Consider the following 26,000-nt stretch of genomic DNA (forward strand, 5'->3'; position numbering starts at 1 on the left):
ATGTACTGTAGCTATAACACAGCTTCCCGTTAAACTATGCTTTGGATACTTATTTTAAAACCAAAACACTTTAGGAGATACATTCCGTATTGCTTTTAAGTGTTTGATTAATGTTTCGTCTTTGGCCTGAATTAAGTCAACCATGACTCAGCCACAAATGACAAAAGCAGATTCGCTGGTGGGTGTTTGTGGTGGGTGAGGCTCGTTTATATTGGACTGTATTGTAATAAAAATGGCTGACATCATCTGACCTGCCAACCAGAAGGGAAAATTAACCAGTCTGATGGTTCGCTAATTATTTAAGACTTGAAAACTGTATAGTTCAATCGTTCAGATGTACAATGTATTGGATGTTAAACTGCAGTACTGTCAGCATGGATTCATTTATTGATTTCTAGCTGTTTCTAGTGTAAATTGTTTACATTAATTGTCCCTATAGCAGGGGTATTCAAAAACCTAATGTTTTTCTGTTCTACCTGATAGTTGCACCCACCTGGTGTCCCAGGTCTAAATCTGTCCCTGATTTTAAAGGGGAACAAATCCAGTGGAACAGCTTCCGGGTCCAGAGTTGAGTTTGAGGGATGTATATATTTTATATATTCTGTGTTTTGTCTGATTGTGAACTACCTCTGCTACCTGCTGTAGTGCTGACACTGTCCTCTAGGCTGGGTGTGTTACTGCCTCCCCCATGCTGTCAGAGCATGCCTAGCCTAGTTCTTCTCACAGTGCCAAGCCATGCCACACAGTGTGGGGTGCAACAGATTCCAGTCAGACTGAGGAGACACCAGTCATGGCTAGCTGTTACATCACATTACATAAGGTAAGCCATTTCACTTCATACGTGATAACGTGTTCATACGCCGTGTGATGCTTGTTTAGAGTATGGAAGATCTCCATCCCACTCTGACTGACTGTCCAGGTGTGCAGTGTAGAACATTTTAAAGAGTGCGTAGGCATGTTAGAAATCAGTCAAAATGCATTGTCCTTATAAGAGATATAAAGCCGAACGATTTGATTTTGACTGGTGTCTTACACGCCACCTAAGAAGCGTTGGTAAAAGTGGGATTAGTATGACAAGAGGTGAGGCATGTTCTGTAGTCTTACCTGTAAAAGGTACAGGTATTCTAGTAGAACGTGGGGAGGGAGAGATTGAGAGTCTAGGGGGTTACTGGCAGCCCCTGTGTCCTGGAATGTACCAAGGCTCGTTTTTGGGGTGGGACACTATGACCTCAGGCTATGGGATGGGTGGGTGCGATTCGGTAGAAGAGAAAAGACTAAGGTAAGAACTACAATCAGTTCATGCCCAATTAATATGGACTCTGTTGTCAACTGTACCGACAGCAAGAGGATGAAGTCAAGTGCTCATTTTCAATTATGTCATTGATATGACAAATGTCCATTCTTGATCGCAGACCAATCGCTTTTATTTTTCTCCCCAGAGAGGAGAGCAAGAGAAACATCTAGTGGAATGCTGTTTCTTTAAGAGAGAGAGAGGGTGAGAGAGAGCGAGAAAGGGAGGGACCTCTTTGCCCTCCAGAAACCAGGAAGGGAATTGAGTTGATCTGCTGGCGCTTGGTTAGCGCATACGGGGCTTTGAGCAGCACGGCAGTTAGAGAGAGAGAGGGAGAGAGAGGAGGAGAGGAGGGCTGACCCATAACAAGCACCACCACGGCCATCGCAGGTGAGCTAAAAGCACCCCCGCTTACACCCCGCTGTCCGCCCAGGGCCTGTCGACCGGAGGGAGCAGGCACAGAAGGAGAGGAGAAAGGAATGAGGGAGGGGGACAGAGAGAGAGGAGAGAGCGAGAGGGAAGGGGAGGGGAGGGAGGGGGGGGGGGTTGTCTCAGGCAGTAGTTATGGATATGTTTTTATTCCTTGTAAAATACTTATCTTATTCCTGCTTTTACCTTTTGGGGGATGATTCAGTTTTATTTGGTGTGTTTGAGGCATTAACTTTTCAGGCAGGTGGAAGCACTTAGAGGATGAGGTGGATGGGGTGTTCGGGGAGGGGGGGTCTGAACAAGAGGAAGGAGGAACCAAAAATAATTATGTTGAACAAGGTACGATGACAAGCAAATGACAACTTTTCAGAATTTGTCATTCACTAAGAAATCATGCTTGGAGGGAAAAGTTACGAGCAATGTGTTTACATATATTTTTGCTGGGTTGGTCCTTCTTTCCTCCTGGTTTGGAATTGATCAGAATAGAAATTTGTCTTTAATTTAGTCAGGCCTCTTGAAGTGTGTTTAAAACGTAGACAGAGTAGTCTCACTGAATACAGTGTTTGGCTGTGACGGTTCTGGCCGAGAGCCTTCTGTTAGTATGCAGCACGGCCCTGTTTGATGGCTGATCTGTACTTTTAATACCTGGCATCCTGCTAGCAACATACTGTAGTGTATAATTCTGCCCAGAGTGCTTACGTTGGAACAGGCTTGGAGCAGTGGGGGTGGCGAGGGACAGAAAGCTGGGACTCGTAGTTCACAGCAAGGGCTGTGTAGCAGGTCAAATAGCATTTAAGGACTCTACATCCCAGAGTGCCTTGCCCTTGGCCATACAGAAAAGGGAACAGCTGCCAGCCTATCCCAGCAAGGAGGTGTGGTGAGTGAGCGGCTGTCAAGCCAATCACAGATGAGGAAGATATGCAAGAGCAGTGGGCTGAAAATAGAGGGTGGGAGTAGGTGTCTGCTTGTGTGGAATCAGGCAAGGGCTTGCCTGTATGACTAGGGCCACTCGGAAGTTTCCTGTCTGCAAAAGCTCCAGTACTGAGGCAGCAGGCAGGGCCCTACCCAGACACGGAGACAGGAGAGCCGGACAGGGCCTGGGGAAGGGACACGTGCTTCTGCCCAGCTGGTAAGAGCTCAAACTGCACTCTCTCTCCCCTGACACCGAGGAAAGAGAAAGGAGGAGAGCTGAGGAAATAAATACCAGGCCCCCCCCCCCTCTCTCTCTCTCTCTCTCTCTCTCTCTCTCTCTCTCTCTCTCTCTCTGTCTCTGTCTCTGTGTGAGGGAGGGAGGGAGGGAGGGGGCTTCAGAGCTCCTGACCCACTTGCAGATAAAAAAAAAATATGGCAAATAGGGCACTGTTCAGAGCAGGTAGAGCACATCATGTTTAGAGAGACTGTTGTCTTAAAGATTTGGGAATACACACTGTGACATTTTAACACTGTACTTACTGGGTTGATTTAAAATGAGGATTTTTAATTTGATCATCTAAAATAGTGTGATTGTGCGTAATGTTAATGGTGTAATGTTAATGGTTATTAATGGTGTTATTAATGTAATAAGTGAGTCAGCTACAGATGATATCTCCCTCCTTACCCTCAGGCACAACTGTGACATGATGGAAGAAAATGTGACACCTCTTGTGGACAATTTCTCCTCATTAGTGAAGTGTAGAGAACGAACCGCCACTGGAAACTTTGCCCACTGCCCTTGGGAACTCCTGTATTCGTTTATTAACTTTCAGTTGTTCTTCTCCCCGGCTGCCCACACCCTCCTTCAGTTGTTCTTCTCCCCGGCTGCCCACACCCTCCTTCAGTTGTTCTTCTCCCCGGCTGCCCACACCCTCCTTCAGTTGTTCTTCTCCCCGGCTGCCCACACCCTCCTTCAGTTGTTCTTCTCCCCGGCTGCCCACACCCTCCTTCAGTTGTTCTTCTCCCCGGCTGCCCACACCCTCCTTCAGTTGTTCTTCTCCCCGGCTGCCCACACCCTCCTTCAGTTGTTCTTCTCCCCGGCTGCCCACACCCTCCTTCAGTTGTTCTTCTCCCCGGCTGCCCACACCCTCCTTCAGTTGTTCTTCTCCCCGGCTGCCCACACCCTCCTTCAGTTGTTCTTCTCCCCGGCTGCCCACACCCTCCTTCAGTTGTTCTTCTCCCCGGCTGCCCACACCCTCCTTTTTGTCACTCTCTTCATCCCTCTCGCCTCAAGTAGCCCTCTTGGCATTGTGTGATTTCTGTCACAATGTATTTTAGCCTACAATGTCTCTCTGTCTGTCTGTCAGTTGGTGGTTTGTCAAAAGACGTTGCAGGAACCATAACATATTCTAATTCACAGATGCATATTTCTGGCAACCCATACTTGTTGGACTTGTTTTGAAGTGTGTGGGTAAGAGAGAGAGGAAGGGGCATATTGTATTGTAATAAAGACACCCACAACTGAGAGGTGTTTAGATGTATTCATCTCTCAAATGTCAAAGTGTTCTGATGTTACATTTGCTACCCCTGACTACCAATTGCAAAAGGCTGCACTTACTTTCAGCCTGAATAAATTCCACTAAGAGGTTAAATCGGGACGCTCCATGTTACCCACAATAGCATCCAGGGGAATTGCAGGGGACTTCAGTGGCTGTGGGTAGGCCCTAGACACCACCCATCAATTTGGCGGTGAGCATGTTGAATACAGTTTGATATTCTTGTATGTTGTGCACCATAATGCCCCAAACTAGCAGGTCCACAGCGACAGGAGGAGACAGGTTGCATGCATGCTTACTGACAGTCTTTGGAAGGCCTCATTTTGGGGTAATGTTGCTTTTGGGTGGTGCACTGAACTATAAGCTGCCCCATTATTAAGGGGGAACTCCCCTTGTCAGCAGCTAAATGTCCCACTGTTCCTGTCCCAAGTAGACAGACACACAGACATGGCTCTGTTTGTTGTGTTGTTGTTGTGGAGTCTGGGGGGAGTGATAGGGGCTGTCCTGGGCCTGCTGGGTTATGAAGCAGCTCACACAACCTGATCAAATTAGAGGCTCAGATGCAGCCCAGGGTAAGAGTAGCCCGTTGTGTTGTGAGTGGGACTTCACTTTTTACACTTTCCTTTATTCGCGGTGGGTTGTCTCCAAGATGTCACACATTTTTCTCTGAGTAATCTATTGTCTGAGAAATCCCATGTTGACCTTGGTACTACGTATGGAGAGAGGAGTGTTCGCTTAAGTCTCCTGTGATCAGAGGGTACCATATGACAATCTCATGGCTGGTGAGTTCCTGCCTCATTTCCAGACGTTGTTCTAGCCTTCTCAGCAGGCTGAAGGGGATGTGGGCGATGTGGTTGGCCAGCAGGGGCACAGCGCAGTGCAGTGTCTAGAAGAGAGAGAGAGAGAGAGAGAGAGGGATGGTCATCTGATAACAGAGCGGGTTCTGTTACACGCCTGTCACAGACACACAGGAAGTCCTCTGCACACAATGCACAGCCGCCTGCACAGAATGGCGCAGGGCGGAGGGGAGAAGGGCTACTGCTGCGGGGCCTGGCTCTACTATGGGTGTAGCTAACTGCCTACTAGGGGTGCAGCTGATTTTAGTGCTACTGTGAGTTTGGATCCACTACTTCCTGACTGACAGCATGGCAGCGTTAGGGAAGTATAGTTCCAGCAGTAAAAGAGGTTTTGTCTCTGTTTGAAACGGTGCTGCCAGATGTGCAAGTCTGTTTCTGGACCAGCTAGTTCAGGCTGGAGGAGGGAGGCATGGAAAGCCAAGTCGAGCCTTCACTTTGGTTTACTTTACTTTGCTAGGAGAAGGGGGATGGTACTGTAAACCCATACAGTAGTCAGTTATTGATTCTCAACAGTGGCTCTCCAGCTATCTCTTGATCTCTGGGGTAATGGTACCCTTAAAGAACTTAGACCTTTGATATGAAATCATAAAAATCTCCCACTTCCTCTTGCACTTAACCTTTATTGACAAATGGGATATAAGGACTTTATATAATAGTGTCTAAGCCCTCCTGCAGTGTGAAGGGTTAGTTTCTTACAGGGGCTAAGAAAAGGTTTGTCGAGTCTCTCAGACACTTTCCAAGCACATTACATTTACAGTATTCCTTGGGCTGTTGTCAAGGTTGTGAGTTTGTTTAAGATGGCCTCGCCCACTACCTTTCAGTCAGGGGCATTGTGTCTGATTCTTGGCAGCCGTCTGCCGTGTTTCAAGTTGAGCAGCACAGCCCCACCTCCAGTTTTATCAGTGGTTCGCCCTCTTCCTGCTCAGGACCTATCAGGTTTGTTATCCCGGGAATCCTGGCAGTAATGATTCACACAGCCACACTAGGCCAGGCTCAGCCTCAGTCAGAATCCTGTTCTTCTTGGAACTGGCCAGCCCCTGCCCCCCTCCTCCCCATAGTATTTCTGATTATCCTGTAATATCCTCTGTGACGTGACCTTGAACCCTGGTGACCCCGGTCCAGTGATTCCCTTTCTCTGGGCTCAATCAACAGGGGGCTGGTCTTAGCCTGTGACAGTCAGCCAGGGAAAGACAACCTGTTTGCACTCTGCTGTCTATATCACCCAGCCTATGCTTCTATGAGTTTTACTCTAGTCTACTGTAACTGTTCCAGTGTGGTTGGAGTTAAATTATTCACAGATATACCACTGATCCCCCACACACTCGCACTGCTTGTTCTGCTAAGGATGCTTGTTTTCTGGTCTCTGTTTTGCTCCCTTCAGCAGGGAAACAAAGAAGTGTGGGGTTGACTGCTCTTCAAAAGCATCATAGCAAAACACTCAGTTTCAGCGACTTTCATTTTGGTGATGTAAGGAACACCGGAGCTTGTCATGGGTAAGGTTGATAGTCATTTTACTCCAGGAATGAACGGTATGTGTCAGACAAAGACTGTAGCTTCTTTGATCCTGGTCCCAGTTGACCTGAGATTATATTTCCAGTATAAAGCACCACCCAGTGTATTACAGGTTTTATAACTACCAGTATAACCACAAGGTGTCACTGTATTGGTCATTAAATAACAAGGGTTCTATCTAGGACAGAAGCCCATTTATCACAGTCAGGTGTTAAAAGCCAAATAGACAAAGTTCAATAGAACTGAAACAAAGTCGATGTTCAGCTCAGAGTGTCTTGCATGGGATCGTCCCCGAAATCGAATCTTGATAGCTGTTCTCCACATTTGCTGGGGGGGGGGTTTGAGTGAGTGGGGGCAGGTAGGGGAGGGGTGGGGTGGTGGGATCTGCAGCAGTAAGTAGTGGTTTGACTTGCAAAGCAGCACCCTGTGCGTGCAGAGTAGGATCTAGTGAACTAGGCAGGCAACGCTGGGTCGGTGGTGGCCCTGGGAACTGAGACGCTGAGACGTTGGGGACACGGTGTGGCGCTGTGGCCGCTGTCACCCACAGCCATGAATAAGTGATAAGGAATGTTTCAAGCCAAGAGTAGGTGTCAGGATCAGGTTTGTTTGCACTGTTGTTTCCTCCTCTTTCTTTCTGTGGGGCTCTCTGTGGGTTCATCCTGGCCCCGGCCTCTTCTCCTCTCCCCAAAGCTCCTGTGTACAAGACAGGACACCTGCATGCCTCAATGGTGACTGGTCTGTATGAGGTAGCCTATGAGACTGTTTTTAACTCCTCTCAGCCTCCACAGATCTGCGTGTGACCCAGGGGCGGGCGTGTATGTCCTGAGGATAATGTGTAAGCAGGTTTGCACTAGGGGCCAGCCCAGCAGCTTGGTGCAGTAAGCAGCAGCATCAGTGAGAGCAGGTTGACTTGGCTGAGGTCTCTGTGGGCTCACCCAGGATCTATTTCCACACTGTGAAGGACATAACCGTTAACCCTGCGCTTGCCTTCTCCGACTCTCTCTCTCTCTCTCTCTCTCTCGCTCTCGCTCTTGCTCTCTCTCTGAGTCTCTGTCCTCGCTCCCCTCCCTCAGCATATTCAAATGAGAGGTGGAGGATAATCAAATGTTCCCACGTCAGACAGGGCAGTTTTATCAGAAAGACAATGGGAGAGGTTGTAGTGGCTGTGTGGTCAGGTGCATATAAAATAGTAGGGGGTTAAAGGAGGAAGAAAGTGCTCTAACTTGGCTTGAGCCGAAATGAAAGGACATTGTGTCATGAATAAAAGACACAAACTACTCCACATGGAACCAAGTGGGACAGTATTATTTCCATTTGAAAGCTTGTTTGTTTTAAGATTACCACAAGACAGATGTACCGGTTTACCATAGTAAAGTATTTAAATGTCAGACATTGAGGTGGCATGATTGACAGGTCTTGTTAAGGATTTTTCCTCTTTGTTGAAGGAGTGGAGTTAACATCAGAGAAAGTGCAATTAGGTTCCTAGCACTACCCAGAGTTGACTTTTCAGAAAGCGTTACCGGAGTATGACCTGTGGTTAGTGTTGCTGCGGTGCCAGATCTCTAGGTGTGGAGAGAGGCGTTGCTTTGTGAGGAGGTGTGGGAGAGAGCCGAGCAGGGGAGAGGAGAGGCAGCCAGGTTGAGCACGGCTAGTGTACATACCAAGAGCCTTAATCTGAAGGAATGTCATTTGAATGCGTTGCTCTTATAGAGAATAATCCCACTTGCCTCACCCCCTGCTGGGTCTCCCTGGCAGATGGAGAAGGGTGGGGGGGCTTTATTTAATGTGTGTGTTTGTCTGTGCTTGTAAGTGTGTTTGTAAATGGACAAATCAGGAAGGACTTGCGTTGCCGAGCCCCCCTCCCCCGGGCATTGCAAGCTGCAGTCGATCATTTTAATCTTCCCCCCCACACACACACACACGTGAGCGAGGGGACAGCCTTCCTGAAACTTGGCACACAGTAAAGGGTGGGGTAACCGGCTCAGACCGGATTGACAACCTCCCTTTTTAATACCGTTCCCTCGCAGCTTGTGCGTGTCCTCCTCCTCCAGTGAGGTTTTTCCACGGGGTCTGTAACCCCCTCCCCCCTCCTCCCCCTTTCCTAACTGACACAGAGCGACGCACAGGCTGCTGTACAGTCCCAGCCCTGCTCCTCCTCCCAGCATGCACTCTGATCCTCCCTGCTCTCCCTCAAACTGCCCTTCACTCTCTCTCATGGTAATAGGTTCAGCAGTGGGCCAATACATCCAGCATTACAGATACAGCATGGATGACAGATATTTCAACACTGACTATGTATGGGAAATGTTGGCCAAAAAGGATGTATGCCATAGCTATACTGTAGTTTCTATTAGATTGGTCTGTAAAGCCAGTATGTCGGCCAGTAGCTGTTTGTCAGTGAAATCAATGGTATCTGTAGTGTTTGTATGGTGGTGATGTTACAACATGGCTCACCTCCAGGCTCTTTAATGAACTCTGGGGCCTGGTGTTGTAGAGGACTGTAGTTTTGAAAATGTTCAGTTCTTTAGCTAAACTGGCCAATAGGAACTCTGACATGATTTAATAGTGATTGATCTACAGTATCAACTTTTATTCCACGTTGGTTCTAGGGCTGTGAAGATACCAGTATCGTAATGTTTTTTCTATGGCAAAAATGAAAACACGAAGAAGTTCACTCTTTGGTCCTTTTAAAAACCTTTTGTATGTAAAATATTGTGGGCTATAGCTTGGAAAATAATTCATCTGACTCTGGATGACAACCATAATGATGTTTGTTTCCAACATTAGGGACTTTTTCCTAAAAAAGTCCTTGCCATTACACTTACGAGTATCGCACTACTGGTATCGTCCCGGACCTAGTTAGTTCAACGTAATTGAATTGAAAGTACGTGGAAGAACCACTAATTCAACCTGTGTGTGCCCAGTGGATATTAATGGCACGCCACATTATTGTGGCATTAGTGAGCAAAATTTCAATCCAATATTATTTTCATGTATTTTCTCAGGTGCTGAAGCCTGTCGGAGCATTTTAAATTACTTTCTTACACAATTTCTAAATAACCAGCAGCCTTTACCCTCAGGCACTTCTTATATATCTGGGTGGATGGAAAATGACAGAGGAAATTCCACCTAGCCTACCACATGGTCAGGGCCGTGACCAGGGTTTTAGTGAGGTCGGGGAGTTTTTATAAAAAAACACATATTTTACCTTTATTTAACTAGGCAAGTCAGTTAAGAACACATTCTTGCTTTCAATGACGGCCTAGGAACAGTGGGTTAACTGCCTTGTTCAGGGGCAGAACGACAGATTTTGACCTTGTCAGCTCGGGGATTCGATCTAACAACCTTTCAGTTACTGGCCCAACACTCTAACCACTAGGCTACCTGCCGACCCAAAGTTGAAGATCATTTACTGCATTTCTATATAAGCAGAAAAAAAAGTTAAAATGCTGTTTAGAGAACAGCAAAAACAAGCTAGTGTAGGTTCATTCACGGCAGTCCATCTAGAAACATTTACATTTAAGTCATTTAGCAGACGCTCTTATCCACAGCCTATTAGCAGGGCAGGCATGGTGGGAGGAGCTATAGGAGGATGGACTCATTGTAAAGACTGGAATGGCATAGATGGAACGGTATCAAACATGGAAACCACATTTTAGACTCCGTTCCAATAATTACATTCCAGCCATCACAATGAGCCCGTCCCCTTATAGCTCCTCCCACCATAAATTAGCTATACAATTGTAATGTTATACCCCTGAAAGGGGGGAAATATGAGAACTGAATCACACTGACACCTAGCATCAGCAACTGTTCAGTCATTGCTTAAAATCATCAACTCTTTACATAGATATCTATTTTCTCAAATTACATAGCGTTCACATTTGTATTCCGAGCCATTACTAATCAAGCTTCGCCCAGACAGACATCAATGGAGCACATAGATGATTGTATTATCAATTATTAGAATATTATTTACGGGGCCTCCCAAGTGGCGGAGTGGTCTAAGGCTAGAGGCGTCGCTACAGACCCGGGTTCGATCCCAGACTGTGTCCCAGCCGGCATTGCCCGGGAGACTCATGAGGCGGCGCACAATTGTTAGGGGAGGGTTAAGCCGGCCGGGAGGTCCTTGTCCCATCGCAGTCTAGCGACTCCCTGTGGCGGGCCGGGTGCATGCACGCTGACTTCAGTTGCACAGTGTTTCCTCTGACACATTGGTGCGGCTGGCTTCTGGGTTAAGCGAACAGTGTGTCAAGAAGCAGTGCGGCTTGGCAGGGTCGTGTTTCAAAGGACGCATGGCTTTCGACCTTGGCCTCTCCCGAATCCATACGGGAGTTGCAGCGATTGGACAAGACTGTACCAATTGGATATCATGAAAAAGGGGTCAACAAATAGAATATTATTTACGATTCTGTATTAATAGCAGCAATGTGGTGGTAAAAAAAGGTGGGTAATGGGTAAACTATAAATTCCATGTGCTGCTAAAATGGCAAATCCGGGGGCGCAGGCGAACATAACAAGCAAACCACTGTTCATGATTCCATTCTTTCGCAAACAGGCAGGCGCGATTAGGACTCAGTCCGATGAAGAATATAAGCGTTCTGAGCTTTGAGCAATATTTAGATTGATTTCATTTATTGTGTACAAAATATATCCTTTTATTATTTGACTTTTTTTCAAATTAGAAAAAAATACAGTGGTCCGGACCTCGGTGTCCTCATATGTATGTAGTTATGGCCATGCACGTGGTGCTATTACCATATTGCTACTGTAATACCTACCAAATCCCTAGGACTTTGGGCTAGGAATTGAATTGGGCATCTGTGTATTGTGTTTTAAAGACTGAGAACTGATTCTCTCCTCCTCCTTTTCTCCCCCTCTTCTTCCTCCCTCAGACAGGCAGACGGATAGACGGCAGGACGGACACGCGGGCGGCGGCTGTGATTGGCGGCTCTGCGGCAGGCTGGTGGAAGATGTCGTTGGGAGCCGGCGGGAGGGGCGGGCGGCGGCTCAGGGGCACTGGGGGTGGAGGAGGAGGGAGAGGGGAGGCGGCGGAGGAGGGCCTGGTGGGCATCCCCTTCCCCGAGCACAGCGCAGACATCCTGGGCAGCCTGAACAAGCAGCGCGTCAGCGGCCTGCTGTGTGACGTGCTCCTGGTCAACCAGGAGAGGGAGTTCCCCGCCCACCGCTCGGTCCTGGCCTCCTGCAGCCCCTACTTCTACAAGCTATTCACCTCTGGTCCAACTGCCGACCAGCAGCACGTCTACTCCATCGACTTTGTGGCAGCCGAGGCCCTAGCCGCCCTGCTGGACTTTGCCTACACAGCCACGCTGACCGTCAGCCACAGCTCCGTGGGAGACATCCTGGCCGCTGCCCACCTGCTGGAGATCTCGCCCGTCCAGGAAGTCTGCACTCACCTGCTGGACACCAAAGTGCTCTCCCCGCCGGTAGGCTGGTCATCATGACAACGCTAACTTACCAATACTCCGTCAACAGTCTCTGTCTTACCATTACATCACAGGCCTCGCATCAAAATATGGTCACTTGACAAACGTTTTTATCCAAAGTTTCTGAAAGTAAAAATACATGTATTCAGTATGGCCTCTGTGGAAACCAGTCAAACCACTCTTGTTTTGAGTTGTTAAAACTATTGTGTTGCAAGTGCCATTCTGGAGCTCCATCCAAATGCGCCACCACAGACCACGTACCACACAACCTCATCGCGTCACGCTAACAAACTAGCACTCAGTCATCAGTGGTTGTCTGGCCATCACATCATGCTCTTTATTAGTGTCTCTCTCACACACTGCCAAACACACATCCACACCCTGGGGTCACAATAACACTGACCTCGAAACATTTACCCATGCTAAGCCAACACCAGTCTCTGAGTCTCAGGACAGGGTGCTCTTTCACAAGCTGCATTCTACAGACAAAACCTATCGCAGTTAAGCTACAACATTCACATGGCGGGGAGCGTGTAGAATAGCAGTAGCATGGCCACGTTCATAGTCGTGTATGTTTCTGTTGTGTGAATATGATATGCATGTGTCCACTCACATTCTATGAGACATTGTATGAGAGTAATGGAATCCTGTTTATTTTTTCGTAGGCGGGCAGTGAGCGAGGAGAAGAAGAGGAGGATGATGATGAGGAGGAGGAGGAGGGGAAAGGTGGAGGAGGAGAGGTGGAGCAGGGGAATCGACTGCGGGCCCAGGAGTATCTACAGTACTTCCAGAGAGGGGCCCACTGGAGCAGCAGCTGCAGCACACCAGAGCTCAGGGACATGCCCACACACCTGCACTTTAATCATGGCAATGGGGCCCAAAGCAACGGAGCCCCCGGGGGCCCCCGAGAGTACTACTCTCCCCTGGACCTCGCCCTGACCCAGGCCCCCACACAGGACCCTGAAGATGAAGAGGAAGAGGATGAGGAGGACGAAGGGGAGGTGGAGCACTCTGAAAGTGGTGGGGACATGCTGGCCTGGGCCAGGGGTAACGGAGGGGAGCCAGGGGCCTCTTTCTATGCCCCAGCCCAGAACGGCCACTTTTACCTCCCAACGAAGCCCAAACTGGAGACGGAGGAAGAGGGGGAGGAAGAGGGGGGGCGGGATGGAGAGAGGGGCTCGGCCAGCGCCCTCCTGCAGAAGATGATGGACTCCATCGAGAGGCAGAAGGAGCGGGCCGCGGCCGGGGAGGAGCTGGGGGAGGGAGAGGACCCGGACGTGGAGTTTTACTTGAATTACTTTAATAGCACGCAGCACGAGGATGCCGCTGCCGCCGTCTCACAGGGACTGCTGCCCCTCTGGACGGCACGGGGCGGTTCTAGCCGAGAGAGAGAGAGGGGGGGAGGAGAGAGGGGAGGAAAGGGAGGAGAAGAGAGAGGGGGCGGAGGGGAGAGGAAGATGCGCTCCAAGGCCTTCCAGAAGTGCCCCATCTGCTCCAAGGTCATCCAGGGAGCAGGCAAGCTACCCCGCCACATCCGCACGCACACGGGAGAGAAGCCCTATGAGTGCGCCATCTGCAAAGTGCGCTTCACCAGGTAATCCCCAATTAATGCACTGACCACCCCATGTCACATCTACTCATGGTGAGGAGGCGTGATGGAGCAAAAACAAGACCACTGTTGTCCCACAGCCAAGGACACTCTTACTTAGCATTAGCTATGTTAGCTCTCTGTCAATTAATTGATTTACTAATGTACTAATTAATGTACTATCCTGAAATTAAAGTGAGAAACATAGTAAACAAATATATTTTAATTTTATTTAACTAGGCAAGTCAGTTAAGAACAAATTCTTATTTTCAATGACAGCCTAGGAACAGTGGGTTAACCTCCTTGTTCAGGGGCAGAACGACAGATTTTTACCTTGTCAGCTCGGGGATTCGATCTTGCAACCTTTCGGTTACTAGTCCAATGCTCTAACCACTAGGCTGCCTGCCGCTCTAGATGTCCTCTACCTATGTGGTAATGTGAATCATTTTGCCAAGACCTTTCTGGAAAATGTTATTCAGAGATGAACATGTTTGATATTTCATCTAGTGGATGGAATCAGGGTGTCATAAAGACGTGTTTTATAAAGACATGGCTCATGGCAAAGTCCTGGAATGTTAACAGGTGGTATAAAAGAGGGTTGTGACACGTTATCTAGGAGGAAGCTGCTGTAAAGTGTTCTGTTCTGATACTGACGGGGATTACAAGCAGAGCAGTTCCCTATCTGTGCCAATGCCGGAATTTGAACTTGTGATCGCCGGTTTTGTTGATTATTGCCCACGACAAAACCGACTGGACCTCTCTCTCCCCTCCCAACCTACCAGCCCTCTCTCTCCCCTCCCAACCTACCAGCCCTCTCCCTCTCTCTCCCCTCCCAACCTACCAGCCCTCTCTCTCCCCTCCCAACCTACCAGCCCTCTCTCTCCCCTCCCGACCTACCAGCCCTCTCTCTCCCCTCCCGACCTACCAGCCCTCTCCCTCTCTCTCCCCTCCCGACCTACCAGCCCTCTCTCTCCCCTCCCAACCTACCAGCCCTCTCTCTCCCCTCCCAACCTACCAGCCCTCTCCCTCTCTCTCCCCTCCCAACCTACCAGCCCTCTCCCTCTCTCTCCCCTCCCAACCTACCAGCCCTCTCCCTCTCTCTCCCCTCCCAACCTACCAGCCCTCTCTCTCCCCTCCCAACCTACCAGCCCTCTCTCTCCCCTCCCAACCTACCAGCCCTCTCTCTCCCCTCCCAACCTACCAGCCCTCTCTCTCCCCTCCCGACCTACCAGCCCTCTCTCTCCCCTCCCGACCTACCAGCCCTCTCTCTCCCCTCCCGACCTACCAGCCCTCTCTCTCCCCTCCCGACCTACCAGCCTTCTCTCTCCCCTCCCGACCTACCAGCCTTCTCTCTCCCCTCCCAACCTACCAGCCTTCTCTCTCCCCTCCCAACCTACCAGCCCTCTCCCTCTCTCTCCCCTCCCAACCTACCAGCCCTCTCCCTCTCTCTCCCCTCGCAACCTACCAGCCCTCTCCCTCTCTCTCCCCTCCCAACCTACCAGCCCTCTCCCTCTCTCTCCCCTCCCAACCTACCAGCCTTCTCTCTCCCCTCCCAACCTACCAGCCCTCTCCCTCTCTCTCCCCTCGCAACCTACCAGCCCTCTCCCTCTCTCTCCCCTCCCAACCTACCAGCCCTCTCCCTCTCTCTCCCCTCCCAACCTACCAGCCCTCTCCCTCTCTCTCCCCTCCCAACCTACCAGCCCTCTCTCTCCCCTCCCAACCTACCAGCTCTCTCCCTCTCTCTCCCCTCCCAACCTACCAGCTCTCTCCCTCTCTCTCCCCTCCCAACCTACCAGCCCTCTCTCTCCTCTCCCAACCAACCAGCCTTCTCCCTCTCTCTCCCTCTCCCAGTCCTTAGCCAGCTAATGAAATCTGTCTGCTCACAGTCAGGCTGCCCAGCTAGTTACAGGCCAGGGTGGACTGCTAGACTAGCGCGCTGTGTCGCTGGTCTCCCTGTATTTTAAGAGCACTACCTCTTCCTTGAATCTATCCCCTTAATGAATGAATCAATGGACTTGCATTGGAAATAGATGCACACTGGAAATACCCAGGACTAGGGTTGCAAAGGGAGGGTATATTACTGGAAACGTTTGAAGTTTACCAGAAAGCTACCAGAATGTTGGTAACTTTCAAAAAATATATTGAATTTTATCAGATGACGTCAGTGGGCTTTTGGGGTACTTCAGATTATCTCTGGCCCTCTTGTGTGGCCTTATCACATGTAAAATATATTTAAAAAATAAATACAGAAGAATGACAAAGCTGTAATACATTATTCTGAATATAAACCATCACCTTAGTGAATTCCATTAGCATTTAATATGAGGGTTTCCACATGAAATATCCTTTATTTTATTTATATATATATATATATATATATATATACCCTTTGCGCAGGCGGGCGAGCCTGATCTAAATGTGCTTGCTTCTAAATGCAGCCTATCGGCAGTGAAGTGGGAAGCGGGTGTTGTAATCTTAATCCTATTTGATCAGGGTTACGAGTGTGCTGCTTTCGCACTATAATAAACCACTCCTGTCCTTTAAATATTTCACCCTGTGTCACTGTATGTGTGTAACCATGGTAGCAGTAGTGCCCCTATGTGGCTTGTGTGGGTGCTAAGTAGTTTTCTTAACTCCGGAGGTTTGTTTAGGTGCACTCTGGGTGCTAAAGGGCTGGATGGCAGAGAGACAGATATTATGACTGGGTGGGTGGGTAGGTGAGGGAAGCTGAAGGACTGATTAAAATCAAATGTTTAATTGTCACATGCGCTGAATACAACCGGTTTAGACTTTACTGTGAAATGCTTACAATGTTGTTCAAGAAATAGAGTTTAGAAACTAAAGTAAAAAATAAAACAAAAAGTAACACAAAATAACAATAACATGGCTATACGTATACAGGGTAACCGGTATCGCGTCAGTGTGTGGGGTATAGGTTAGTCGAGGTCATTTGTACATGTAGGTAGGGGTAAAGGGACTATGCATAGATAATAAACAGTGAGTAGCAACAGTGTGAAAACAAAGGGGGGGTCAATGTAAATAGTCTGTGTGGCCATTTGATTAATTGTTCAGTAGTCTTATGGCTTGGGGGTAAAAGCTGTTAAGGAGCCTTTTGGATCTAGACTTGGCACTCTGGTACCACTTGCCCTGCGGTAGCAAAGAGAACAGTCTATGACTTGGGTGACTGGAGTCTTTGACAATTTTTTGGGCCTTCCTCTGACACCGCCTAATATATAGGTCCTGGATGTCAGGAAGCTTGGCCCCAGTGATGTACTGGGCCGTTCGCACTACCCTCTGTAGCGCCTTACGGTCGGATGCTGAGCAGTTGCCATACCAGGCGGTGATGCAACCAGTCAGGATGCTCTCGATGGTACAGCTGTCAAACTTTTTGAGGATCTGGGGACCCATGCCAAATCTTTTCAGTCTCCTGTGGGGGAAGCCTCAGTTAATAAGGTAGAGGGGCCTGAACTAGTAAGGTGTTCAGCTAGCTATCCTACTTTTACAAGATAGCACCTCTACAGACTGTAATCCTAAAGTGTATGTTTTGTCTTCTAGTTTTATTACACTGAAAACTTGCTGCTGATGTTTTAAGAGGAGCTATTGACCCATTGATTAGTCTCTGAAGATTCTGGGTTTGTCCAAAAAAGTGACCCTTAATTCGCAACCCTTAATCTAAAATAAAGGTTCAATAAAAAAAATATACAGTTTCGTTCACAAGCATTTTTGTTTAATTGAGTTTATTTCCACTTTCCAGTGTTATATGTGATATTCTTTGAAGGTAGGTGCACCAGAAATAGATTTCCCCTGAACCTAGCCACACTTTCTGTGAACGTTGAGCTCCGGGCCAGGTCTCTACATGTACTTTAAGAAATGGTGTAGATAAAGATGTAATGGTGTAGATAAATGTAAGTGAAAGGAAGGAAAAAAAGAAAGGAAAAAATAGTTCTACAACCAAAGAATCCTCAATTCCAGAATGGCTGGAACTTTACGAGGCCTTTCTTCCAAAATATCCACACTTAAGACCGTGTGACCACTACTATTCTTTTCCAAACTTATGTATTTATTCATGGCCTGTCCTCAGATGACCTTGCTACCGTGGCAGAGTAAACAACCTGGAAGAGGTCCATTAGGTGTTATAGTGAAGGCGATAGACACAGGGAGACAAACAGCCTCCATAAGCACGTTCACCCTGGACAAACACCCTACTTTAAGATCACACAACATAACAATATGTACTGTAGCCTATGTTGCAAAGCAGTGGAACATTTTCTATTTTGTTTCAATGTCAACACAGACATGTTTTAAATTGTCATTTTTCAAGATTGTGATTCTTAGCCTATTGTTTGGTTAATGGTTGTAGTTTGCTTCTTATTTTAACTACCCTTGTTGCTATCAGAGTTCCTACTGTACTAATCAATTCTGTTGTTTTTCTGTACTGAGCCTCTGTGTTCTTCCTCCGCAGGCAGGACAAGCTCAAGGTTCACATGCGTAAGCATACGGGAGAGAAGCCTTACTTGTGCACGCAGTGCGGTGCTGCGTTCGCCCACAACTACGACCTGAAGAACCACATGCGCGTGCACACAGGCCTGCGGCCCTACCAGTGCTCCAGCTGCTTTAAGACTTTTGTGCGTTCAGACCACCTGCACCGCCACCTCAAGAAGGACGGCTGCAACGGCATCCCCTCCCGCCGCGGCCGCAAGCCTCGTGTGCGGGACCCCGGGCTCCTGGAGGTCCCTGTGGGGCTGGCGGGCCCCGGCCCTCGGAGTGGCAAGGGGAGACGGCGCATGGAGGCGGCTTCAGCTGCGGCGGTGGAGGGGGCCTCCAGGGCCCATGCACACAGTCCTCAGCCCCAGGAGATGGCAGGGGAGCCGGGGGACTGAGACAGGGAGGGACGCTGGACGCCATATTCATACTGGGACCCTGAGGGGCCGCCACCGAAACCAAGGGAGAAAAGAACACGCTATGAACAAGGGCAAACAAAATAAACACAACAACTAACTATTCCTCTATATACCAAATCAGGGTGTCACCAATCTAATATTTTCAGTTTATTTTATCCCTTTGCTTTAGGAAACAGAGTAAACACACAAACACCAGTCAGTGGTCTGTTAAAGAGCAAAGAATGCTTCAAATCACACCTCCATGACGTCTCCTTTCTGGGTCATTTCTGTCTCATCTGGGTTTCTGTACATTTGGCAAAAGTGCTTAAGCTTATGTATAACCAAACAACAGAAAAACCTGAGCAACTATGCAGTTAAAATAGATTCTATTGGTTTGGACTTCATAGCCTTCAAACTTTGAGGTGTCCCACATCTATTGGCTGCTGCATTGGTGAACGGAGTGTGATCTCTCATATTCAGATGGAAAGCAACCAATCTTTTTCTATTCTTTTGCATTTCTAAAATGTACAGTTACTATAGTAGTAGTATTGTCAGAATATGACAATATATGCAAGATTAACTCAACCACACCTCTGATGCAGAAATAATCATTTTTTTCAAATGCTCCAGAAAGAATCAGACAAGGATTTGATTTAAGTGTTACTTACTCTTTAAAATATATTTTTTAATCTATGGTTCATCTTTTTAAAATGTTAAATGTCGAGTTGAATCCACGTTTGGGGGGGCTCTTCCATTGCAGGGGTAAGGACCACGAGAGGAGGGGGTGTGTTTCTAAAGCACTACCATGGTCATGTTGCCAGGCGACCACGTCGTTGACTACCAATCACAACCCTGAAATTTCAGCCTTTCTATTTTCTTTTTGATTTGTCTTAATTTTTTTCCGTTATTTGTTTCTTGTTTGAGTTGACTGCTTTGGGTACTTGACACTTTACATTTGTATACATGTAGATACATTAGTCGGTGATTATATTGGTCCTTTTTAATGCTGAGATATATTAGCCTACCAATCGGGGTTTCCTTCGGCTTGATGTCAGATTTCTCACAGAGTGAAGCTTGTGGGTAAAAGAGAAAAGAAACTGTATGAATGTTAGAGTATATTGAATTGAGAAACCCATTGGTCCTAAACTTAACACTTGATTGAGATGTATAGAGTTACTGCCCGAAGGAAGAAGAGTTACTAGCTATGTGCTTAACTTTGTGCAGTTCTGACAGAATCTTCCCTGGCGTGAGAAGGAGAGAGGGCAGTGTCTAACCAACAGCACGTTGAAAAAGACGAAAACCAGGGATAGACAGAGATGAGTAGAGGAGAGACGAGCACCTTTTTTATACGTTTGCACAGCTTTACTAAAGATATCCAACAGAGAGATGTATATTTAAAGGAGGTCGTCAGGAAAAGGAGGTGTGTAATTGTGCGTATTCCAATCTTTTTTGTCCTGGGGACCACGAAGCCACGAGGCAACCTGTGTGATGAAGAGAGCAATAAATACCTGTCCAAGTTGGGAGGCCAAATAAGTGCGCAGCTGGGTGTTGGGGGATGGGTGGCGAGGGGAGGGGGATTTCACAATGTCTGTTGCATTCCAAAATATAATCTCCTCGGCACAGCCATGTTTCCAGGCAGAACGGGTTCAAATCAGGCCTTCTCTCTCCCACTTTAGTCCTCCAATGCCCCAAAACCAGCCTGTGGAGTGCAGGGTATTATAGAGCCCTGGGTAGAGAAGGTCTACTCAGTGGCTGACTGGACTGCTGCTGGGTGTTTGTGTGTGTGGCAGCCAGGGTCTTTTCTCTGGCCACATCAGCGCAGTGTGACTCACTCACAGACGGGCTGGGAGTGTCAGCAGCTCCTCCAGTTGTGGGCACGTTCAAACACGCTCCCCAAACTGCTGGCGCACTAAAAGCCAAGCAGACACTAAAGTGGGCGAAAAACACGAGGTCAGCCACTAGGTGCTGCTCTACAGACTTATGACGTGTGTTCAGTATGGGCCACTGGCTCACATACATCTGGACATGTTTGTCTTGGTCAGTACACTCTTAACCACACAGAGGAGAGGGTGCCGTGCCAGTGACTTAGATCGAATTCCCCTGCCATTGCTGCAATGCGGTGTCCTGAGTATCAGTCCTTTGCACCTTAATGGGAAAGAAGCAGGTTATGAATGCACTTTGTTACTGAGAAGGGCACTTTTGTCAAAGAAACGGGTACTTTGAAACAAAGTAAGGCGAATGAGCTTAATATCCCCATCGCAAGTGCTGCCGTTAAGCTTGTTTTCTGGTTTTGTTCAGTTTTTGACGACAAGCTGCCAAAAAAGAAAAATGTATGTGCGTTTTGGATCTCTTAAGAGAAGTCAGGCACGTTCAGAAATGAACATGTTGGGTTTTGTGACCATACAAACTTTTAAAAATACAAAATAACCCCATGTAACTGATTGCACTTGAAATTAAGTTTTGGTAAAAAAAAATATATATATATAGTCTATATTCATGTCTTAATGCAGAGCAGGGGAGGAGTGGAGGGGGTGGGGCTGGAGTGTGTGTGAGTGTGTGTGCATGGCTGGAGGGTCTCAGGGCAAGCCTGGATAAACAAACTATCTCCACCCATCTGTTCACCAGCTCCCCTCTCATAGCTCCACATATTATCACAGGGAAGAAAACACAGTCAGACACGGCAGTTCCATCATACACATACTATTTTCCAAGTAGTGGCTAACTAAGGGGTGTGTGTGTGTGTGTGTGTGTGTGTGTGTGTGTGTGTGTGTGTGTGTGTGTGTGTGTGTGTGTGTGTGTGTGTGAGAATACTTGAAACATCCACACACTCTAAACCATCTCTTCCATAGCTTTTCAGCGCTTTGTATTCTGTTGCAATCTTTATTTCCCTGGGATTTGTTATTGAACAGTTTGACTCCTTTTAGATGAATGTATTCAATAGTCTGTCAGTGTGGACATCTACAATGATCAAGTCAAATACTAGGAGGTAGTAGATAAGGGGTGGTTAATATGTATAGCCTGAATGCCAGGAGCTCGGTGTAGGGTCATGTATATGCATAGGTCTGATGAAAGCCATAGTTCGGTGAGGTGTTAGGCTTCTAAGTCACCCCTCCCAAGCATATGTAACCATTAAAACGGGTGACATTCTTGGGCCTTAGTATTGTGATTTCAAGTTGTATTCCTATTTTATTTCTTTATTTTTTGGCTAAGCCAAAATTGACCCAGATTGCACATAGGACACTCTTATAGAGATATGCCCTAGTTGCTCTTCATGTCTGGTGTATAATATGAAGGTATGAAAGTAATCCCAGACATTATATCTAGAATGAGACTCTGACCAAGCCACACACCAACACCAACAAAGCCCACCCCCTCGATATGTATGCAGCAAATTGTGTGGAATCATACACAACATTTACTTGAGTTCACATTTCTCCCTTTATTTCTGTGGACTTTACAATGGTGTAGATGGAATAGCTTGTCCTTTATGTCTTTATGTAAAAAAAAAAATGTCTTAAAAGGTTCCGCTACAGCATTACTCTGTTTTTGTGTGGGTGGGGGTCAGGGTATGGGATGTGGTTTAGGGAGGGTGGGGGTCAGGGTATGGGATGTGGTTTAGGGAGGGTGGGGTATTTTATGAGGTCGGGCAGAGGGGTGTTTTGGGTGGGGTTGGGGATATAAAGCCTGATAGCACTGGAAATAGTGCTATAGCTGAGACAACAAGAGTTTGCACTAAAGTCATGTCCTTGTCCTGCTAAGGGTAGGAGGGCATGAGACCTCAGCAAGGCCCTTGAGTTTCCATGAGCACAGGGTGTTACACACTCAACGGTCCAACACAGAGAGTCCATCCATTCCCCTAACCAGCAGACTTGATCATGTAAAGGTTCTTCTGAGAAGTATACCAACATTAATTAACCAAACCAAAGCAGAAAAACACTTTGATAAGTCATTGCACATTTAAGCTGTCTTATCATGTTGAATGTATACAGCAAAGCCTGAAGGTGCTTTGAAAGTTGTAGAATAGTTCACTAAAGTCATGTAACTACAGCAAATCTGAAACTCTCCCTCCATGTTTGAAATGTTGTAAACATTCAGACCCTATATATAACTTCTATAGCTGCCTCTGGAAGGTAGTATGACAACCCTCTGAGCAGTGTGTTCCGCAGCAGTGTCTAGATAAATTCAGGTGTCCTTTAGGTAGAGTGAGTGTTCTCTGGGACTCTGTGGCCTTGTCTGAGGACTAAGCTTTGTTTAATGGGTCCAGTAGCAGTCTGGGGCTGGGGCTCTGTCTGTCTGTCTCACCAGGGGGACATGGGTGAGAACGTGACTTAAAACGGAAGGAATGGAAGAACCCCTCCCTCGTTCTAATTGTAGAACACCTTAATCTAACTTCCTAATGGTTAGTTAAAACATGTGGATGTTGAGGAGTGTGGCTGAAAATCTCTGGTGAGCCACTCTCAATCAAACTCCCACTGTATTGTTTGACCAAACTACTATGACTTACTTATAAATGTAAGAAAAGGTGGACCTATGAACTAATTGTTCTACTGGTTGATGTTGTGGTGTAGTTCTCTGCTACTTCGTTGCCCTATGTTCCCATGGTCCCACCCCTGGTGAGACCTCCCAGGCTCAGCCCCTGACCCCTGTTACTCTGACACACGCTACACTGAGAAGGTGTCTCACAACTCCTTCAAGAAAATACTTATTGTTTGTGTTTATCCAAATCGTCCTTATGTTTTGTTCCTAATTTATTAAGAAAAAGAAAAGAACATGTCTGAAAGCATTAAAAACTACGCAAAACATTTGATAACAATTATAACTAATAATCATAGAACAGGAGTGGGTAATGGTGGTGGAGGATATGTTTTGTTAGTGGTGCTGCACACCTGAATGTCCAGGCTGGTAAAGCACAGCAAGCTGAGGATGACATATGTAGTATGGCACAATGCACAGCGTGGCTCTGGCACTGGCACAGCCATCCCTGGGGCCTATCAGAGGCTATTGGCTGGTTGGTCGGCCAGTTTACTGTAGGAGTCGCTATCTACTTCAGTGGGGTACAATGGTTTGTAAAAAGTGGGAGAGACCAGATCAGGGAAGTTGTGCTGTGCAATGGTTCAGGTTGCCCCATCTTGTTGTGTTTCACTGGGAATTATATGATGTAGCAAAATGGTGGACGGTGTAGGGGAGTCACAGAACTGGTGATGGGGAAATTACAGGGGAATGTTGATTATCTACTTTTCTGTTAGTGCTTCTCAGGTGGAAAGCAACACTGCAATGCATTGCGTTTCAATTTCTGTTTCTGTTCAGTTTGTGGTTTGACCCCAGTAACATCCATTTGTACAATTGCCAAATTGTACCAATGTTTAACGAAATGGTTCCCAGAACGCAGAGCGCGGAAACAGTTGGTTCCCCATTGCCATGTGACTGTGACCCCTATTGCTTTACCTAATGTTCATTCAATGGCTTGTCTGTGGGAGGGAGAGTGCTCAGAAGTCTGTGTTAATCAGGTTAAAACATGTATAAAAGTATCTGGGTATGAAGCACAGAGGGAGGGGAGAAGGGTGGGTTCTCTCTCCAGACCCTGGTTTCCATATCTCTAAAGACAGGCCTTTGATTAGAGATCACAGGCCCTCAGCAGGAGAAGCTGAGAGAGGGAGGGAGGGAGAGAGGGAGAGAAAGAGAGACTCACTTGTGGTTTAAAGCCACCAACCAATAGAGGATACATTCCATAACTTCATACTGTAATTCCCGCTTCTGAGTCTTGGCGTGGGGAGACGGAGGGGATAGAGGGAGAGGAACAGTCAGCGTTTTACAGCCGAGTGTTTCAATCTGTCCATTCCACCTCCTACCACCCCCAGTCTGACAGACAGACAGACAGGCAGGCAGTGAGCTTGGCCTCTCCAGGCTTGGCCGTCCAACTGCCTGAATGTCTCAGCTTCTGCGATTGTAACAAAGCACTTTGCGAAAGGCCATCCAGAATATTGTTTGCTGTTTTTTGGGGGTTATTACTATTGTTATTATTGTTTATTCTTGTTGATATTTTTATTTCATTATGGATTATTATTTAAATGCAAAGCTACATGAAAATGAGAACTTGAATATTTGATATTTGGGTTGAAGTCCATTCGAGCTACCGCCCCACTAGGCCATATATACACCTCTGGCACACACACAGTCTCAGCTAATAGATGCAGCTCAGTGGGGATACACTCGGAGTGAAAGGGTTTTAAGGCAAGGTCTCCTTCATCTCCACATACAATCTCTTTGGAAAACAAGTCATATAATCTCATTGGGAGAGTTGCGCTGCACAGAAACTTCCATAACAGTTGAGAAGCTTTCTGAGAAGGCTAACTGGGTTGTTCTACTTAATGTCAAACATGCAGTACTTTGTAGGTTTAAAGCTGATTTATTTTTATCTCTCACGTCACTTACACATACTGGTTCATTAATGTATGTGGTGTCTCATTGCTGTACAATAGTGCCCCTTGTGTAGCTAGAGTAAATTGCTGGATCTGGTATCCTCAAATCATTCTGAGACATGAAAATAGGAACGACCAAATTATTGTGCAGTTTTTGTTTGGAGTTAAGGTTTTGGCCTTCACATAGATTTTTCAGTCAAATCAAAATTTGTTTTAGCAAAATAGAGTAGTATGCAGAAGTTTGAGGGAGAAGAAAGTGACTATCCATTGTAGATTGATTTCTAACTGTAAAAATCACTAACCATCCATTCTAGTTTAAAACGCTGGGGCATTGGGGGCAGCAGAGTATTCCCTGTCTGTCAGGCTTGGATGCTAAAAATCCTGTCCTCTTCAGAAAAGTAATTTTCATTAACATTGTCAGTGTATTTTGGAAGCTATGCAGGGCTATGCAGGGGATAGGTGGTTCTGGAGAATTTGCACTTTTGGCTACAAAAATAAATTGTATTGTATATGAGACCACTAAATCCACACCGTCTAAACCATATAATTCCATTTGTTTTGTTCTGTTTTTCTCTTTGTAATATATCCCAAAATGTCTGGCGTCCTTGGTTGAACGAAACAACAATCTTTCTATTAAAAAAAAACAATGGTTGTGACTTTTTTGTCTGCATGCACATGTTTGTTTATAACTAGGAATGGACACTAGCAAATGCATTCAAGAGCAAGCCTCTGGCGATTGTCATTTCGAATGTCAGGCTAATGGTTTCTGTCTCTCTTCTTTTGCCCACACACTAAAACCACATCAAATAGCCTTCCCAAGTATACGTTTCTCATCAAATATTATCTAAAAACAGTTAATAGTACTGCAATAGTTTGCATAGTTAATGAATATGTATTTGTACATTCACGATGTTTTGCATTTCAATATTTAGTCTAACTCTGCTTCACTTTAAAATCATCCCACGAAAAATACAGCAATCCAACCTGTGTGAATTTTTTATAATTAAGAATATTATAAATTACACATGTACCTTAATCTATCAATGTAATATCTGAGAATTTATTGCTATCTTTTACAGTATTTTTCAATCGCTTTGGTGCTATTTTCA

General features: G+C 46.7%; 1 protein-coding gene across 4 annotated transcripts; it reads left to right on the forward strand.

Moving 5' to 3' along the window:
• Positions 1–461: 461 nt before the first annotated feature.
• LOC106584433 (zinc finger and BTB domain-containing protein 7A) lies at positions 462–25,547 on the forward strand. 4 transcript variants are annotated; one of them, XM_082968067.1, is made up of 4 exons: positions 462–820; positions 11,453–12,004; positions 12,670–13,598; positions 18,055–25,547. In XM_082968067.1, exons 1-4 carry the CDS (start codon positions 791–793, stop codon positions 18,470–18,472), a joined length of 1,929 nt encoding a protein of 642 aa, XP_082824193.1. In that variant the 5' UTR covers positions 462–790; the 3' UTR covers positions 18,473–25,547. The 4 variants fall into 4 exon arrangements, with proteins under 4 accessions (XP_082824193.1, XP_082824194.1, XP_082824195.1 ...); XM_082968068.1 differs by lacking the exon at positions 462–820 and adding an exon at positions 1,438–1,681; XM_082968069.1 differs by lacking the exon at positions 462–820 and adding an exon at positions 2,008–2,849.
• Positions 25,548–26,000: the final 453 nt, after the last annotated feature.

Source organism: Salmo salar, chromosome 23, assembly GCF_965601325.2.
Source record: "Salmo salar chromosome 23, fSalSal1, whole genome shotgun sequence".
NCBI lineage: Eukaryota > Metazoa > Chordata > Actinopteri > Salmoniformes > Salmonidae > Salmo > Salmo salar.

Excerpts from the sequence above, each read along its gene's own strand:
- LOC106584433 (XM_082968067.1), top strand. The coding sequence starts at position 791 with ATGGCTAGCTGTTACATCACATTACATAAG. Across the intron at positions 12,005-12,669 it reads CCAAAGTGCTCTCCCCGCCG|GCGGGCAGTGAGCGAGGAGA; the intron begins GTAGGCTGGTCA and ends ATTTTTTCGTAG. Across the intron at positions 13,599-18,054 it reads TGCAAAGTGCGCTTCACCAG|GCAGGACAAGCTCAAGGTTC; the intron begins GTAATCCCCAAT and ends CTTCCTCCGCAG.